This window comes from Labrus mixtus, chromosome 20 (genome assembly GCF_963584025.1).
Source record: "Labrus mixtus chromosome 20, fLabMix1.1, whole genome shotgun sequence".
Taxonomy (NCBI): Eukaryota; Metazoa; Chordata; class Actinopteri; order Labriformes; family Labridae; genus Labrus; species Labrus mixtus.
In genome coordinates this window covers 10,380,017-10,400,418 of record NC_083631.1, presented here as the reverse complement: position 1 = coordinate 10,400,418, position 20,402 = coordinate 10,380,017, and the positions used below count along the sequence as shown (strand labels likewise).

Here is a 20,402-nt window from a genome sequence, read left to right as displayed (position 1 = left end):
GACTGCAGAGTTATCTGTGTTTATGTCCAACTCCTTACAAGCTTCAACAAAGTTAGTCCCTCTGTCTGACCTAAGAAGTTTTGCTGGACCACGTACAGAGAAAAACCTCCCTAGGGCATTGATGAAACTGTCTGTGGACATAGTTTCAATCAGTTCAATATGAACTGCTCTGGTTGACAAGCATGTGAAGAGCACTGCCCAGCGTTTGCTGTCAGCACTTCCTCCTCTGGTGCAACGTGTCATGATAAACCATGGCCCAAAAACATCAAGACCAACAGTGGTGAATGGAGGTTCTGGAGTAAGCCTGTCAGTAGGCAAATCTGCCATCTTTTGGTCCTCGAGCCTCCCTCGGAGTTTGCGGCAGATAACACACTTGTGGATTACAGAAGACACCAGACGTTTACTCCTCACTATCCAGTATCCAGTTGCTCGGATAGCTCCCTCTGTAATGTGTCTTCCTTGATGAGCTACTTGTTCATGAAAGTGTCTCACAAGGTAGTGTGGAGATGTGATGAGTGTGTGGAATAATTAGAGGGTGCTTTTCTTCATTTGAAAGGTCAGCAGAAGAAAGACGACCTCCAACACGAAGCACACCATCTTGATCCACAACTGGATTTAGGTTCTTGAGTGTGTTTTGTTTGTCGCATGTCTGTTTACCTTTAAGACTTTTCAGCTCTTCCTTAAAAGCTTGATGCTGGACAGAACAAATTATCACAGCTTTGGCCTGTAAAAGCTCACTTGTGCTGGACGACTCTGTGAAACATTTCCATCCTTTTCTTTCAGCATCGTTTAACATTCCTTTCTAAGATGCAGCAACATGAATGAGTTTGGCTATGATTCGATTAAGTGTTCTCCAGCTTGAGTATCTCTCAAAGTGTTGTGATCCCAAGTGGGACTCGGATGCCTTGGTAGCCAGAGTTGTGACTTCAGGATGAATCTCGTCATCAGTTTCATGCTCAACAAGGGTGAAAAGAGCAGCTTCAGGTGTCTCATCTGCCCTGTCATGACACAGGAAAGCTGGTTCTGTGAACCAGTTGCTGTTTTGAAGTTGAGCTGCTGGTATAGACCGTGTTGCATGGTCTGCAGGGTTCAGTTCTGTTGGTACATAGTACCACTGGTTGGGATGAGTGGATCTTCTTATCCGAGTGATTCGGTTGGAAACATACATGTAAAACGTTTTGTGGTGTTGTGAATATATCCAAGAACGATTTTACTGTCAGTGAAAAACTTCACAGTGTCAACCTCAATGTCTAGCTCGTCCCTGATCAGCTCATAGAGTTCAACAGCTAGCACAGCTGCACAGAGTTCAAGACGTGGAACTGTGTGGGCAGGACGAGGGGCCAGTTTTGACTTCCCCATGACGAATCCAACATGGTATTGTCCCTCGTTGTCTGCAGCTCTCAAATATGCCACAGCTCCTATGGCTACTGTCGAAGCATCTGAAAAGATGCAGAGTTCCTTTCTCTGAGTAGAAGACAGTGAAACTGGAATGTAACACCTCTGTAAAGGTAAGTCTTCAAGAGCCTCCAAAGAATCTTTCCATTTGTTCCATTCAATTTCCTTTTTTGGATGGAGAGGAGCATCCCATTCACTCTGTTCAGATGACAACTCTCGCACTAGTGACTTCCCTTGCATTGTTATGCGCAACAAAGCCCAAGGGGTCATACAAACTGTTGACTGTTGACAACACACCTCTTCTTGTGAAAGGTTTCTCTTTGTGGGACACAACGTAAGTAAACCTGTCTTTTTCTAAGTTCCAGGAGAGCCATAGACTCCTCTGAAGAGGAAGAGGATCCACTCCAAGGTCCAGGTCCTTTAGATCCTTTGCACAGTCTTCTGCCGGGAAGGCTTCCATTACCTGACTGTTGTTCGATGCCACTTTGTGCAGGCGCAAGTTGGATTCTGCCAACATCTCTCTTGTTCGTGTAAAGAGATCTATTGCCTCTTCAGGAGTTGCCACTGAGGTAAGGCCGTCATCTACATAAAACTGTCTCTGAACAAACTGTCTTGCATCAGAACCATGTTCCTGTTCACCATTTTGAGCTGCACGTCTCATGCAGTAGATAGACACAGCAGGCGAAGGGCTGTTTCCAAACACGTGGACCTTCATCCTGTATTCAACCACATTTGTGGTGATGTCACTGTCCTCGTACCAGAGATATCGCAGATAATCCCTGTGGTCTTCTCGTACAACAAAGCAATAGAACATTTGCTGCACATCTGCTGTAAGGGCTACAGGTTCTTTCCGAAACCGCAAAAGGACCCCTAACAAGGTGTTGTTCAAGTCAGGTCCGCTAAGCAAGACATCATTGAGAGAAGTTCCATCACATTCAGGGCTTGAATCAAACACAACCCTTATTTCACCAGGCTTCTGAGGGTGGTAAACCCCAAATGTTGGCAGATACCAATGTTCTTTACCTTTGTCTAAAGGTGGAGCAGGCTCAGCTTGATCGTTGTCTAGCATCTTTTGCATGAACTTGACATAGTGATCTTTCATTTCTGGATTTTTCTCCAGAGTTCTCCGTAGAGAACAGAGACGTTTAAAAGCTTGCTCTTTATTGCTCGGCAGGCGTCGTCTTGGAGAGTGAAATGGCAGAGGCGCCACCCAGCTGTTACCTTTATCCTGGTAGACTTCTGCATCCATAATGGCCAGAAAATCTTTATCATCTATGGAGAGTGCAAGAGTATCATCATTCTTGGACCTTTCAAAAACCGAACCTCCTAGGTTGTCAGTTGTCAAGCTGAGACTTGCTTTCACATCAGATGCAGGATAAGGTGTTTCATGACCCTGTTTCATTTCGCTGTAGTTTTCCTTAATGTAGATACTTTGAGGACATGGCTTGAAAAAGGATGTCCGACCGTTGTGCAGTATGTTTGTTTTGTAAACATTGACCTCTGATGGTTTGTGAACTGTCCCCAAGCACACTTCTCCCGTTCATCTGCTCTCGAACATTATACACCCGAAGGATGTCTCTTCCTAAGAGCAGGAGGATCGGAGCATCTTCGTCTACAGGTTGAATCTTGTTAGCAACTGACTGTAAGTGTGGGTGATGTTTTGCAATCTCTGGCGATGGAATTTCGGTCTTGTCGTCAGGTACCATGTCACACTCAATTAGGGTGGGTAATGGTATTTGTAGCTTACCATCCATAGACTCAATAATAAAGTCAGCAGCTCTTCTACCTGAAGTTTCTGATTCCCCAGAACAGGTTTTCAGGGTGTATGGAGCAGGGTTGGCTTTGACTTCAAAGATGTTGAAGAATTCTGTCTTAGCAAGAGATTTATTGCTTTGTTCATCTAACACAGCATACATCTTAATTGCCTTCTCTTTTTTACCTGCAGGATATGCTTTCACCAAGCAGATTTTGGAGCATGAGCGCGGGCTGTCTGCATTTCCAAAAATGTCAGTGCACTTTGATGTAACAGAAGGAGATGAAGTGCCAACTTTCTCCCCGCTGTCATCTTTCTCCCCGCTGTCATCTTTGTCAGCAGCTACAGTCTGTTTCATTACAGGAGGGGGACCTGGACGGCAATATGTGTGTTGCTTTTGCACTCAAAACACTTTACAGTCGCCTTGCAGTCTTTCACCATGTGTTGTGTAGATCCACAACATCTAAAGCAGATGTAGTTCTCTCTGAGATATGCTTTGCGGTCTTCCAGGGATTTTTCTCTTTAAATTCTTTCAGTGGATGAGGCTTCTTATGGATTGGACACTGACGATCTGGATCATCCAATTTCTTCAGACCAGGACTGGAATGGATGCCTGATGATTCTGCAGGACTGTCTGTTTTGTGTACGGTCACAGAAGCTTTACTGTTGAACTTCATCGGCCGTTCTGTTCTCGGAGAGACATAACTGCTGGTGGTGGATAAAGTAAAGCTAGGATAATTTTTTATCTTAGCCTGTTGACGAATGAACTTAGAAAACACACAAAAGGGAGGAAAAGTCACCAGATGATCCTCCTTGAATTTGCTTCCAAAGCTTACCCATTTTTCTTGGAGATAATATGGAAGTTTTTCTACAATTAGTTTTATTCCGCGAGCTGTATCCAAATATGAGAGGCCTGGTAGAGTACCATCTTCTTTAGCACATTCCAGCTCCGGCAAAATCAATCAATCAACTTTTATTTGTATAGCGTCAACTCATAACAAGTGTTATCTCGAGACACTTTACAAGAAGCAGGTAAAATACCTTACTCTTTGTCTGTTAACATTACAAAAGAGCAGGTAAGTAGGCAAGCCGTCAACCGACGATCTTGAGGAGCCTAGGAGAGCTCAAGAGCTCCCAGGAAAGTAGGTGGTTAGTGACTGAGATTTATAGATAGATACATGCAGTAAAATGATGTACTGTATATGCAGAGAGAGAGAGAGAGAGGAGCTCAGGGTGCCAGTTCCCCCGGTAGTCTAAGCCTATAGCAGCATAACTAAGAGCTGGTCTACACCAGCACCAGCCCTAACTATAAGATTTATCAAAAAGGAAAGTTTTAAGTCTATTCTTAAAAATACAGACTGTGTCTGCCTCCCGGACCCCGGCTGGAAGGCGGTTCCAGAGGAGAGGAGCCCGATAACTGAAGGCTTTACCCCCCATAGTACACTTGGAGACTGTAGGTACCACCAGCAGGCCTGCACTCCGGGACCGCAACGCTCTCGAGGGACAGTACGGCACTAGTAGCTCCTTCAGGTAAGATGGTGCCTGGCCATTTAGAGCTTTGTAGGTGAGAAGAAGGATCTTGAATTCTATTCTAGACTGTAGAGGGAGCCAGTGCAGAGAAGCCAGGACAGGAGTGATGTGGTCCCATTTCCTGGTTCTGGTCAGTACACGAGCTGCAGCATTCTGGACCAGTTGAAGAGTCTTTAGAGATTTGCCAGAGCACCCTGACAAAAGAGAGTTACAATAATCCAGTCTGGAGGTAACAAATGCATGAACTAGTTTTTCTGCATCACTTTGCGACAGGATATTCCTGATCTTGGATATATTACGAAGGTGAAAGTAGGCTGTTCTTGAAACTTGACTGATGTGAGAGCTAAAAGACATATCTTGATCAAAAAGAACTCCTAAATTCCTAACAGTGGTGCTAGATGCCAGGCTGATGTCATTGAGGACAGTCACATCACTAGAAAAAGTCTCTCTGAGGTTCTTAGGGCCTAGCACAATAACTTCAGTCTTGTCTGAGTTAAGTAGCAAAAAAAATTTCTGGTCATCCAGGTCCTAACGTCCTTAAGGCACGTTTCTAGCTGACATAACTGACTGGTACCATCGGGCTTCATTGATACATAAAGCTGAGTATCATCTGCATAACAATGAAACTGTATGGAGTGTTTCCTCATAATATTTCCCAGAGGAAGCATATATAATGTAAAAAGAATTGGTCCAAGCACTGAACCTTGTGGGACTCCATGGCAAACTTTAGTGTGCATAGAGGACTCATCATTAACATGTACAAACTGAGATCGGTCTGATAAGTAGGATTCAAACCAACTTAAAGCAGTCCCTGTAATTCCAAGCAAATGCTCCAGTCTGTACAACAGGATCCGATGGTCAATGGTGTCAAAAGCAGCACTAAGATCTAACAAGACGAGCACAGACAGAAGTCCCCTGTCTGAGGCTAGAAGTAGATCGTTTGTAACTCTAACTAGTGCAGTCTCAGTGCTATGGTGGACTCTAAATCCTGACTGGAACTCTTCAAATAAACTGTTGTCATGGAGAAAGTCACACAGCTGTTTAGCTACCACCTTCTCCAGGATCTTCGAGAAAAAAGAAAGGTTGGATATAGGCCTGTAGTTAGCCAGAGTTCCTGAGTCCAGAGTAGGCTTTTTAAGTAGAGGTTTGATTACCGCTACTTTAAATGCCTGTGGTACATAGCCTGCCAGTAAAGACATATTGATCATATCTAATATGGAGTTGCTAACTAAGGGAAAGACTTCCTTAAACAGCTTGGTTGGGATTGGGTCCAAAATACAGGTTGACGGTTTCGACGCAGAAAAAATGGAATATAGCTCTGAAAGGTCGATTGCAGAAAAACAGTCGAGACTAATATCTGGTCCTGGAACTGTCTCTGCCATATCAGACGTATCTGCACCAGGTAAGGGCAGGAGGTTACCAATTTTGTCTCTGATGTCTAGAACTTTGTTGTTCAAAAAGCTAAGGAAGTCATTACTGCTGAGGGCTAGAGGAATACAAGGCTCAATGGAGCCATGACTCTCTGTCAGCCTGGCTACAGTACTGAAAAGGTATCTAGGATTGCCTTTGTTTTCCTCGATTAGAGAGGAGTAGTAGGCAGCTCGGGCGTGACGTAGAGCCTTCATATATCTTCTATGACTATCCTGCCAGAAAAAACGAGATTCTACCGTTTTGGTCGAACGCCATATTCTTTCAAAATTCCGTGACGATTGTTTCAGAGTACGGGTTTCTGAGTTGAACCATGGAGCCACTCTCTGCCGCTTGACAACCTTCTGTTTCAGGGGAGCAATCGAATCCAGAGTAACTCTCAGCGAATCCACTGCACTATCAACAAACTGATCTAGCTGAGAGGGACTAAAGCTATCGTAAGAGTTTCCAACTGGGTTGAAACACGGTACTAAATCAAAAACAGCTGAAATAGCTTCCTTAAATCTAGCCACAGCACTATCCGACAAACTTCTAGAGAGCACACCTCTTCCAGGCAGAGGTAATTCTAGTAGGACAAAATCAAATGTAATAAAAAAATGGTCTGATAGCAGAGGATTTTCTAGGAAAACTGTAAGGTTATGGATTTCAATTCCATAAGCTAAAACAAGATCCAGGGTGTGGTTAAAACGATGAGTAGGTTCGTTTACACCCTGGGTGAAACCAATAGAGTCTAATAGTGACATGAAAGCTGTGCTCAGGCTATCATTTTCAACATCCACATGGATATTGAAGTCACCTACAACAATTATTCTATCACTGCTAAGGACTAAGTCTGATAGAAATTCTGCAAACTCAGATAAAAACTCAGAATATGGGCCAGGAGGGCGGTAAACTACAACAACTAGAACTGGCTGAAAGGTTCTTGAGACTGGATATGGAAGACTAAGAACAAGGCTTTCAAAAGAAGAAAAATTCAGCTTTGGTCGAGGGTTAACTAAAAGACTGGAATTAAAAATAGCTGCTACTCCACCACCTCGTCCGGTGTCTCGAGGTATATGAGTATTAAAATGACTGGGAGGAGTGGATTCATTCAAACTAACATATTCATCTCGACACAGCCAAGTTTCAGTCAAAAAAAGTAAATCAATGTGCTGATCTGATATCAGATCATTCACTAAAAGAGACTTGGATGCTAAGGACCTAATGTTCAAAAGTCCGCAGTGAATCCTCCGATCTTGTAGAAAAATCGTATTCGTAGTTTTGATTCTAATCAGATTCTGATGATTCACGCCGTTTGGATGACTTATAAAAACGGGTCTGGGCCGGGGGACAGACACAGTACCTATAGTATAACTACAGTTTGATTCAGAATTACAGCTATAGTGACTGGGAGACAGATCTAAGGGAGGCGCAGAGAAGTGTGTAAGACTGCAGCTCTGCCTCCTGGTCTGAACTCTGTGTTGTTGTCAAGGTTTTGGACTAATAACCTCTGCTATGTTTCTAGATAATAGAGCTGCACCGTCCAAAGTGGGATAGATGCCGTCTCTAGCTAGCAGACCAGGTTTTCCCCAAAAAGACTGCCAGTTATCTATGAAGCCCACATCGTTTGCTGGACACCACCTCGACAGCCAGCGGTTGAGTGATGACATGCGGCTATACATGTCATCACTGGTCTGATTTGGGAGGGGACCAGAGAACACTACGGAGTCCGACATCGTCTTAGCAAAAGTACACACTGACTCCACATTAACCTTAGTGACTTCCGACTGGCGTAGTCGGGAGTCATTTGTGCCGACATGAATTACGATTGTATCAAATCTACCTTTAGTCCTTGTCAGCAACTTTAAATAAGATGCGATGTCGCCCGCTCTGGCCCTGGGTCTACACCTAACTATGCCCGCTGACTTCGCTAGCTTCACGTTTCGGACTATGGAGTCTCCAATAATCAGAGTTTTATTCTCAGCGGGTGTGTCGCTGAGTGGGGAAAATTTGTTTGAAACGTGAAGTGGTTGGTGGGGAACCGTGTGTTTCGATTTTCGACTATGCTTCCCTCGGACAGTAACCCAGCCACTGCCTCCCGGCTGCTCGGGAGCTACCGGGGGGGAAGCCAAGCTATGTCGGCCCGCACCGGCTACAGGTGGCTGGCTAACTACTGCTGCATACGATGACTCTGACTCAATGGTGCGGAGCCGTCTCTCTAACTCAGACACCCTCGCCTCCAAAGCTAAAAATAAACTACATTTCTTACAAGTATCATTATCACTAAAGGAGGACAAGGAGTAACTTAACATCTGACATGTAGAGCAGGAGAGAGCAGGAGAGGGAGAGACAGAAAAAGAAGCCATTGTAAAGCTAACTGCTAAGCTAAGCTAAGAGTAGGTACACAGTAACACAGTGCAGAGGAGAACAGAACAAGAAATTATGCAATACGCTCACCGTAGTACGCTGCTCTGCTCAGGTGCTGCTCGCTGCTCTGCTCAGGTGCTGCTCGCTGCTCTGCTCAGGTGCTGCTCGCTGCTCTGCTCAGGTGCTGCTCGCTGCTCTGCTCAGGTGCTGCTCGCTGCTCTGCCGAGCAAAATGTCATCTAGCTCTCTTAGCTTAACATTATCTTTATTGGTCAGCTTCAGGAAGAGTTCAAGCTTTTTAAGCAGTGCTTCTTCAATGACCTCTGGTGTACCATAACACTCTTCGAGATGTTGCCAAACCATGTTAACACCAGCTGCAGGGTTAAGGACATGTACAGCACGAATTCTCTTTGCATGTTCTGATGATTCAGCTCCAAGCCACTTTGTCATCAGGTCCAGTTCTTCTCTGGCTGAAAGATTCAAGTCTCTAGTTGCACTCTGAAAGGAAGCCTTCCACGACCAGTAGTTTTCAGGTTTGTCGTCGAATTTCAGAAGACCTGTTGACACCATTTTCCTCCGGAGAAGATATCTTGCAAAGTCTTGTGCACCTTGCTGTTCATTTAGGTTTCCTATTTCAGGCTTAGGGATATGTTTTTGAATACTATGAGGGTATGTTGGACATCTTGCAGAGTATGTTGTTGGCTCTATTTTTATGTCTTCATGAACTTGTTGCGTGTTTTGGATATCATTGAAAGTGGCTGGTTAAGCATCTGATATTTCCAATTTATCAATTATTTTTTCTTGTGACTCCAATGCTTCATGTGTGGGAAGCAGTTTTGGAGAAAACCATTCACATTGCTGTTGACACTCTTCGACTTCGACTTCATCATAAGCTGCAGCAGCAGCTCGTTGACACTGAAGAAGATGGAGGCTTGCATCAAAGTCAGCCTTTTGCTTCAGCAGGCTTGCTTCCAGGTCTGCTCTCTGTCTCATCATGTTAGCTTCTTTTTCAGCGTATGCAAGTTGAGCCTTTGCAGCTTTTTCCTTAGCATAGGCTTTCGTAGCTGAAGAGACTGTTGATGATGAACGCTGAGAGGTTCTTGTTGTTGCTCTAGATAACTGTGACTTTGCATCAAATGCTTGATGGAGCTTTGGCTGATTTAATGTTTGTTGCTGTCCGCTAGCTTCATTTTGTAGCACAGTGGTGTTATCCTTACAGTAATTCCGTCCACAGCATAGACTCATGTTTGCTGAGTATTGTTTTTTAATGCTTAAAGAGCCCATATTATGCCCTTTTTGGGGTTCATATATTTAATCTATGTACCTACTAAAGTATGTTCACAATAGCTAAAGTTATAAAAAAGTGTCTGTTTTCATGTTCTGCTGCTCCATGCACCTGCTCGTTTCTGACTCTCTCTCTAAGGCTCTGAAGTGCCCATGTTCAGAGTCCCCACGTGTGCCAAGTCTGATCTGATTGGTCGGCCTGTCGGCTCTGCCGTAATTGGTCAGTTGCTCAGCACGGTTCTCGTAAATGTCCCGCCTCTTTTACCATATTGGGAATGCAGCCACTGGCTCCGTCCGAGGGGAGCAAAAACATAAGCACCTTAGCACTACTGTGCTACCGCAGGCTACGGCATATCGTGGGCATGCTACAGAAGTTAACGGGCGTGCAACATGAGCTGCTGGGCTTGCCACAACGAGCCAATGGGCTTAGATCAGTGATATCACACTGACAATGACGTCGGACTGACAATTTTTTATCGAGGGGGGCTAGAACTGAGCGTTACATGCGGCTAATGCTACAGCTAACAGGAGGACGTAGGAGAAGCCGCTTTTCCGCGGACTTTGAATTTTTGCAAATAGATGTGCCTAAACATGCACAGGACACTTGGAAAACACACTAAAGAGCATATAAAACCAGAAAAAGCATAATATGGGACCTTTAAGCCCGCTGTAGTATTGTCTTTTTACTGTACTGCCCTTTCTGCACGTTCCAATGTACAGGATTTGACAGCCAGATAACACTCAAACAAAAGTCCTCCAATAAAAACACAAGGCTTGTCTTTTCTTGATTTTACTTGAGTTCCTTTTGTTTTGTTTTTGTAAAACTGCAATATTACAAAGAGAATAACAATATTTCAGTACAGATAACAAGTATACATTTACAAAGTATAAGCATTGCTATATGTAATGTATATTGTATGTAATATATATTTCAGGGAGAGCAGATGGAGGTTTCAGAATATGGGCAAACAAAGGAGTGCAGAAAATAGAGGACCTTTATAAAAATGGTAATCTTTTCATCAACTGTGTCAGACATACTGCTTCTTTAAATTACATTATATTATATATTATATTACACACACACACACACACACACACACAGTGTGTCAGACATACTGCTTCTTTAAATTATATTATATTATATATTATATTATCATTTTATTATACATGATGTTATTATAAAGTGTTACCAAAACGTTGAGCATAAAGTCTCCCTCCTCACACACACACACACACACAGTCACACACAGACACAAATACACACACAGTCACACACAGACACAAACACACACACACACACACACACACAGTCACACACACACACACACAGTGTCACACACACACACACACACACACACCTTTGTCTCAGTACAGATCAGGGCTCATAAAGGTTGAATATTAACTCATGACCGGAGGCCTGTCCTTTTAAGAGGACAGGAGGCCTGTCCCTTTAAGAGGACCGGAGGCCTGTCCCTTTAAGAGGACTTGAGGCCTGTCCCTTTAAGACGACCGGAGGCCTGTCCCTTTAAGGGGACCAGAGGCCTGTCCCTTTAAGAGGACCGGAGGTCTGTCCCTTTAAGGGGACCGGAGGCCTGTCCCTTTAAGACGACCGGAGATCTCGAAACATTAAAATATTCAAATCAATGCAAATAATGTGTGTGTGTTGTTTCATTCTCACATTTACATCTGACCTTCCTGTACCTTTACAGAAACACACACAGTCACACACGCACACGCACACGCACACACACACACACACACACACACACACACACACACACACACACATACACATAGACAGAGAGAGTGAGACACAGGTGAGCCTAAAGAGACACAGGTGAGACTAAAGACACAGGTGAGACTAAAGAGACACAGGTGAGACTAAAGAGACACAAGTGAGACTAAAGACACAGGTGAGACTAAAGAGACACAGGTGAGACTAAAAACACTGGTGAGACTAAAGAGACAGGTGAGACTAAAAACACTGGTGGGACTAAAGAGACAGGTGAGACTAAAGAGACACAGGTGAGACTAAAAACACAGGTGAGACTAAAGAGACACAGGTGAGACTAAAAACACAGGTGAGACTAAAGAGACACAGGTGAGACTAAAAACACAGGTGAGACTAAAGAGACACAGGTGAGACTAAAGACACAGGTGAGACTAAAGACACACAGGTGAGACTAAAGACACAGGTGAGACTAAAGAGACACAGGTGAGACTAAAGAGACACAGGTGAGACTAAAGACACAGGTGAGACTAAAGAGACACAGGTGAGACTAAAAACACAGGTGAGACTAAAGAGACACAGGTGAGACTAAAGAGACACAGGTGAGACTAAAGAGACACAGGTGAAACTAAAAACACAGGTGAGACTAAAGAGACACAGGTGAGACTAAAGACACAGGTGAGACTAAAGAGACACAGGTGAGACTAAAAACACAGGTGAGACTAAAGAGACACAGGTGAGACTAAAGACACAGGTGAGACTAAAGAGACACAGGTGAGACTAAAGAGACAGGTGAAGACCATCAGGCCTAAACAAACTGGAGGGAAACACGGGGCAGGAAGAAACACTAAACATGACAAAGAGGGAAATAAACTACAAAATAAAATAGGAAACACTGAACTCATGATGATCATCAGAAACATAAACAGGAAGCCGAAGAAATAAATGACAAAATAAAACTAAACAATGAAATCAACACAAGAACTGAATGGATGTTAAATCATCTCTGATATATTTATATATTTATTGTATGATAATAATAATAAATATATCTTTATTTAAGATGAATTTAATGTTTTAGCTTCATATCGTTTGCACGTGAACACTGAGCTGGATATAAATAAAGGTTTGTTAAAAAAAAAAGAGAGAGAGAGGGGGAAAAACAGAGAGAATAAGCCCCGCCCCTCCCCCTCCTCAGTAAAACCAATCCTGTGTGTGTGTGTGTGTATGTGTGTGTGTGCTGTCTCAGTCCCTGTGTGTCTCTCAGCCTGTCTGATTTCCCTCTGAGCCGCGGGGATCGAACCAGCTGCAGACTCCGGTCCTCTGTCGGTAAGTGATCCTCTGACTGTCCGCTGACTCACCGTGATTCACCGGCTGAGCTCCCTGAGGCTCCGCTACTCTCCGTGTGTGTGTGTGTGTGTGTGTGTGTGTGTGTGTGTGTGTGTGTGTGTGTGTGTGTGTGTGTGTGTGTGTGTGTGTGTGTGTGTGTGTGTGTGTGTGTGTGTGTGTGTGTGTGTGTGTGTATATGTCTGCAGCTGGAGCGGGATGTTTGTGCGACCAAAACGACCCCGAACATTACCTGCAATCAGCTGATCAGGTATCGGACCACCTGATCAATAACATGATTGATAAGCTGACAGGTTAGAGCCGCTCAGAACCGGTCCGAGCCGGATCCTTCAAAGAGCAGAAACACCGAACAAACATTGAGCTCGACCCTGCAGACTGTTACATACCAGGCTGCAGCGAGGTGTTACTAAACTCACCGATGGATCCATCTATGTATGTAACGATTCATCAATCCATCAACCTGTTTTTAATCACTTCTAAAAGTGTTTAACTTCACATCCTGCTGCAGACTGTTACGTACCAGGCTGCAGCGAGGTGTTACTAAACTCACCGATGGATTCATCAGTTTTTAATGATTGAATGAAAGTATATGTTGAATCTTAAAAAGATTAAGTGTGACAGAGATCAGTAACATAGACTGTTACAGAACTCAATAAAATATTATGTGATTATTTATAAATGATGAATTATCATTTATAATTAATTTAATATTGTATTGAAATAATCTGAATGTTTTTATTCTCCTAATAAAATTATTGTTTTTATAAGAAATGTATCTGACAGAGAGCAGGAGGTGAAACACCAGTTAGTTCCAGTCTGCAGGGGGGGGGGGGGGGAGGGGAGGGGAGAGAGAGAGAGAAAGAGGGGGGTGGGAGCGGAGAGAGAGAGAAAGGGGGGGTGGGAGCGGAGAGAGAGAAAGAGGGGGGGAGAGGTGGGTGGGAGGAGAGAGAGAGAGAGTCACTTGAGTTCTCATTAACATCAAAGAGAACTTACTTAGCCCTCATCAACGCACACGCACACACACACAGAAGACAGTATTTTGTTTTATGAAGAACCAATGGGAGCAGCAGGAGGAGGACGTTTTTTATCTGCATCCCAAACTTTATTTCATCAGAACATTTCACAGGTTTGTGTTTGGGTGGTGTTGTGGGGGGGCCTTCAAAATAAAACCCTCTGATAAGCAGTTAGTGTGTTAACATGATGATAAAGACAGATACAGATGTGTTACTCTAACAGACAGCCATGTGGTGCTGTACCCCTTTCAACACATGATTATAGAGCCACTTCCTGGATACCTCACAGCAACAACAAACTATCTGGCGGCATCAGATCAGGGGGGAGAGTTCTCAGGAGACTCAGACAGGTGCTCAGTGATCTGTTTGTGTCAGTGCAGCTCAAACACTTTCTATTTCAGTCAACAATAAATATGTATTTGCTTCCCTTGTTGTATCCGTGCTTCACAGTGAAACAAAGGATCCATAGAATGAAACATCTTTAATCATGTTTGTCGTCTGTGTTTCAGAGCGCTGTGACCATCCTTACACAACGTGTGCTCGTTTCATCTTTATCCATCTTTTAATTAAACTTGTGACATCATACAGGTAAATATATGTAAAACCTGTTACTCTGTCTTTTCTAAACACAGTCACAGCTGACACACAGGTAAACAACAACATGACTTCCTGCTGTGCTCAGAATAACACATTTATAAACATATTTATAACCCTATTACACATTTATAACCATATTACACAGTTATAAACATATTTATAACTATATTACATATTTATAACCATATTACACATTTATAACCATATTACATATTTATAACCCTATTACATATTTATAACCCTATTACACATTTATAAACATATTACACATTTATAACCATATTTATAACTATATTACACATTTATACAGATATTACATATTTATAACTATTTTATACATTTATAACTATTTTACACATTTATAACTATTATTATATTACTAGCTCATTAATGAGCAAAAAATAGAGGATGAACGGAAAAACAGGAGGCCCCCAATGTACCGGTAACTGTTGCCATGTATATATGTATGAAACCGTAAGTGTTTGGAGTGGCATGTGTACATGTGCACAGTGTGCATGTGTGCGTGCGTGCGTGCGTGCGTACGGATACGTAAGCAGACGCTTGGGTGAACTGTAGCACACATAAGCTAAATGTTTTTTGCACATTTGTAATTACTGTTTTTATATTGTTTTCGATGTATTGTCTATGCAGCAATTTCCCAGCATCCGAGACAAATTTCTCCCTAGGGAGACGAATAAAGAAACCTTGACCTTGACCTGGATGTTACACATTTATAACCATATTACACATTTATAACATATTTATAGCTATATTACATATTTATAACCATATTACACATTTATAACTATATTACACATTTATAACCATATTACACATTTATAACATATTTATAGCTATATTACATATTTATAACCTTATTACACATTTATAACTATATTACACATTTATAACCATATTACACATTTATAACATATTTATAACTATATTACACATTTATAACCATATTAAACATTTATAACCATATCACACATTTATAACCATATTTATAACTATATTACACATTTATAACCATATTTATAACTATATTACACATTTATAACATATTTATAACTATATTACACATTTATAACCATATTATACATTTATAACATATTTATAACTATATTACATATTTATAAACATATTACACATTTATAACATATTTATAACTATATTACACATTTATAACCATATTACACATTTATAACTATATTACACATTTATAACTATTTTACACATTTAGAACCATATTACACATTTATAACTATATTACACATTTATAACTATATTACACATTTAGAACCATATTACACATTTATAACCATATTTATAACCATATTACACATTTATAACCATATAAAACATTTATAACCATATTACACATTTATAACTATATTAAACATTTATAACCATAGTACACATTTATAGCCATATTACACATTTATAGCCATATTACACATTTATAACCATATTAAACATTTATAACCATATTACACGTTAATAACTGAGCGCCTCTGTGTTGGGGTTTTCCCTGGTGAACGAGAGGGTCACCTCTCTGAGACTTCAGGTTGACTGTTGGGTGTGCATATGCAGTTCAGAGTACACGGCCTTCTTGGAGTCTCTGGGTGGGGTCCTGGAAGGGGTTCCGCCTTGGGACTCTGTAGTTCTACCGGGGGACTTCAACGCTCACGTGGGCGATGATGGTGACACCTGGAGGGGAATGGTTGCCCGATCTGAACCCGAGTGGTATTTTGTTGTTGGACTTCTGTGCTAGTCATGGATTGGTCATAACAAACACCATGTTTGAACATGGGGATGTTCATAAGTGTACCTGGTACCAGAGCCGTCAGGCTGAAGAAGGAAGCTGTTGGGGTTTGGTTAGCCCGGGGGAGCAGCTGACAGGTATCAGGTGGCTCGGAGGGCTGTGGCTTCAGTTGTTGCGGAAAGCAAAAACCTGGGTGTGGGAGGATTTGGGAAGGCTATGGAGAAGGATGGCTTCAAAGAATGCAAACCATCTGATTGCTCAGTAACTGAAAGCAGGGCTAAGGTTAGCTATGGGCAGTGACCGTGTCTGGTCTGAGCCGGAGTAGAACCGCTACTCCTTTGCATTGAAAGGAGCCAGTTGAGGTGGTTCATGCCTCCTGGTCACCTCCCTTTGAAGGTTTTCTGGACATGGAATCTCCCTGGAGGAAAACGCTGCTGGGGAGAGGGAAGTCTGGGAAGACTTACTGCGCCTGCTGCCACCCAACCTCAGATAAGCTGAAGAAGATGGATGTTGTAATTTATATTATAAATGTATATTTATAACCATAATACACATTGAACACCCCCATATATCTGAATGGAATGATCCTTGTGCTCAATAGTCAGCCTGAGACTCTGATGAACTAATGGTGGAGGATTCACAGAGAGTTCTTTCTGTGTGAGAGTCGATCGAACTCTGCTGACCATCCGTATCAGAGCAGGCTCACAGGTCAATAACATAAAACACACAAGAGTTACACAACTCTGTTTATCAATGAGGTCAGAGGAGGGCAGGACAGCATGCTTTATACTGACTGTTTACACCTCAGAAACACCTGAACAAGGCTGCAGGTAAAGAGAGTCAGGTAAACACCTGAACAGGTTAAAGTCTGCAGGTAAACACCTGAACATGTTAAATTCTGCAGGTAAACACCTGAACATGTTAGTCTGCAGGTAAACACCTGAACATGTTAAAGTCTGCAGGTAAACACCTGAACAGGTTAAAGTCTGCAGGTAAACACCTGAACATGTTAAAGTCTACAGGTAAACACCTGAACATGTTTTATATATTATTGTGTTTATTTTCTGTTTGTGGTTAGAATCAGGCTGAAGGCTGAGTTCAGTGAGCTCAGACTGTAGAACACTCTTCTGTTTAAACCAGGCTACACACACACACACACACAGCTTTGTGTCAGTACTTTGAGTTCCTTGTGTTGCCATGGTGACAGGATGGATGGAGATGTCAGCTGAATGTTAACTCAGTTCTGAGATCATTTTCTCAGAGTGAAAAAACTCACAGTTTGACAGTGACCTTTGACCCCAGACAGGAACAGTTTGACAGAGTGACCTTTGACCCCAGACAGGAACAGTTTGACAGTGTGACCTTTGACCCCTCCTAGACTTCCACACAACACTGAAGAGGCGTGTCATCCACAACAGCCCAACAAAGTCCAGAACCTCCAGCATGAGAGTCTCATCCAGACCTGACACCCTGTTCAGTGACCTCTCTGAGAGGCTTCCCCTGGGACCTCTGACTCCTCCTAGTAGCCGCTTCCACAATGGAGGCTTTGAACATGGACCACTCCAATTGGACTTATGGAAATCCCTCTGCTGGTCTTTGTTTTTGGCCAATAACAAAGCACCACTCGGGTTCAGATAGGGTAGGCCGTTCCTCCCTGTCACCTCCCTTCAGGTGTCTCCATCGTTGCCCACAAGATGTTTGAGATCCCCCAGTAGTACTATAGAGTCCCCAGCAGAACCCCTTCCCGGACCCCACCCAGAAACTCCAAGAATACCACTGCCTACACCTGCTGCCCAGTTTACACCTGACCCCCATGCCTTAGCTGCAGGTGGTGGGCCCACAGGATGGTGGCTCCATGTTTTTCTTAAAGAACTTGTTGAACCTGACCGGATCCCGTGGAGGAAAGCCCACCCACCAGACACTCGGCGTTGAGCTCCCCCTCAGGTCTGGCTACAGAAAGGTGCCCCTGTCTCCCACTTCTGGGCGAGGTATCAGCGGTCCCTGACTGCTGTCTAAAGAGGTTTCTGAATCACAGCTGAGACCAGGGGCCACAGGGACACACAAACCCCTCCACGAATAAGAGTCCACTTCCTGTAACGTTTTATAATGAATCATCTTTAATGAACACTTCAGTCACTGTTGTGAGGGATTTGATGTTCACTGGGTCTGATCAAACAGGTGTTATCTCAGCTACGTTTGATACTGTCACTCGTTGAAATCACACAGATGATATCGTTTCAGAACACGCCGTTTCTCAAAGTATCGAACGCTTCGACAACCTCACTCAGTAAATCATTCTAGAACATCCAGATTCACCCAGTCCCTCCAGCTGACCTGCATCTCTTCAAGACCCCCTCCTTTCCCCCTCACAGAGACCCCCACACACAAAGAAATCCCCCTCCTCCTCCCCCTCCCCCTCCTCCTCCTCCCCCTCCTCCTCCAGGCCATATGAAGATGCAGTCTTGTGTAACTCTCACTCTCTAGACCAGTTTCATCCAGTTAGAGCTGTTGCCAAGAAACCGACTGCATGCCTGTGTGTGTGTGTGTGTGTGTGTGTGTGTCTGTGTGTCTGTGTGTGTGTGAGAGCAGATATCTGGAGCGTTCCTGTTCCTGCTGCCTGACTTACATAAGAGCAGACAGCTCATTTATTCTTTCACAAAACCTGTCAACAACAACACACACACAAACATGCACACTACTAAACTCACAATCAGAGACACGCTGAGGGGCGGGACTATCTCTTACATGTCAGCGTTCATATTCATTCATATATAAAAACGATGCTTTAGTTTGTTGTCACAGCCTGGTTCACTTTATTCTCCTCTCACTCTCTGAGAACGATTAATAATGTCTGATCTTCTTTTTTAGTTTTCTATTGGAGCAGTCAGACTCTAAAAGATCATTAGAGTCTAACCCCTAACCCACTTCAGACTCTAAAAGATCTTTAGAGTTTAACCCCTAACCCACTTCAGACTCTAAAAGATCTTTACAGAGTCCAACCCCTAACCCACTTCAGACTCTAAAAGATCTTTAAATTCTCAGTATTCCTGTTCAGAGATCTTCTCCCTCGCAGGTGTGTCTTCATCCTGCGTTATCTCAAAGTCCAGCATTTGTTTTCTAAAGATGTGACCACATATGGAAAAGAGGGAGGAGCTGTGAGGAGACGCTCCCCCCTCAGCTCAACAGTGTAAATGTGTTTTTGCAAGTTTGAATGTTTGTCCAGCACTCAGCTGATTAACTGTGCCCCCCTCTCCCTGTAGGTGAGACCCTGAGGGCAGCTGCTCTCTCTCTCTCTCTCTCTCTCTGACTCTGCATCATGGCGTCCGGTCTGATCCGCCGTCACTTGGCTCTCTCTCTGCACAGGAACGTGAGGCTCAGCGCTCCAGGTAAATGAAGCTTCTCTTCCTTTTGCTCTAATGACCTTTAATGACCTTGTGAGACGAGTTATAGAGACTCCGCCCTCCGGCCCATTCTCTCCTCACTCTCTCTCCACTTACACACAAAACGCTGCTCAGTCTCTCTGGAACACACCAACATGTCAGACCTTTTAAAAACATTTTGAGGGTCATGTTTGTCCAACCTCCAGCAGGAGGTGAAGTCTCAAAGACCATCTCTCCTGTCAATCATCAATGAGCTTGGTCATGGTTACTACTTCACTTTCACACCTGAACACACCTGAACACAAAGATCAATAAAGATAACTGAAGCGTGGAGAAAAACATTAAACAAGAAGAGAAGTGGCCCTAAGATTGATCACTGAGCGACACCATAAGTGAACAGAGACACCTTTGGGTCATAAATGATCAAACCAGTGGTTAAAAATATAAATATATAATATAAATAAATAAATAAATGTAAAAATATAATTCACATTTAAAGCTGTTTTAGTGGAAAACAAACTTTAGCTCACCTGTGAGAAGAAGAGTGAGTGTGTGTGCCACGACCAGAGAACTGTGACACACAGATTATTATTAGAAGATTATATATGAAGAAACACAAGGAACTCAAAGTACTGAGACAAAGGTGTGTGTGTGTGTGTGTGTGTGTGTGTGTGTGTGTGTGTGTGTGTGTGTGTGTAGCCTGCAGGTATGTCAGTAAAGCAGCTCCAAAGACTGAGCAGGACTACGACTACAGTGGACCCTCCATGAAAACCACCGTACCTGGACCCAGAACACAGGTAACACACACACACACCCAAAAGTATTTTTATTTCTCT

At 43.0% G+C, this 20,402-nt stretch overlaps 1 protein-coding gene across 3 annotated transcripts in view; it reads left to right on the top strand.

Moving 5' to 3' along the window:
• The first annotated feature begins 12,635 nt into the window (after positions 1 to 12,635).
• abat (4-aminobutyrate aminotransferase) overlaps positions 12,636 to 20,402 on the top strand; it is a 17,030-nt gene continuing 9,263 nt past the window's right edge. For 2 of the 3 annotated variants that reach the window (XR_009665832.1, XM_061027295.1), the window contains exons 1-4: positions 12,636 to 12,793; positions 14,334 to 14,412; positions 19,447 to 19,572; positions 20,266 to 20,363. Coding sequence is in view for 2 of the 3 variants with exons in the window: in XM_061027295.1 (XP_060883278.1) it covers positions 19,503 to 19,572; positions 20,266 to 20,363 (168 nt within the window). In the remaining variant the exon portion in view is untranslated. The remainder of the gene's footprint in view (positions 12,794 to 14,333; positions 14,413 to 19,446; positions 19,573 to 20,265; positions 20,364 to 20,402) is intronic. The other variant, XM_061027296.1, reaches the window with a different exon arrangement.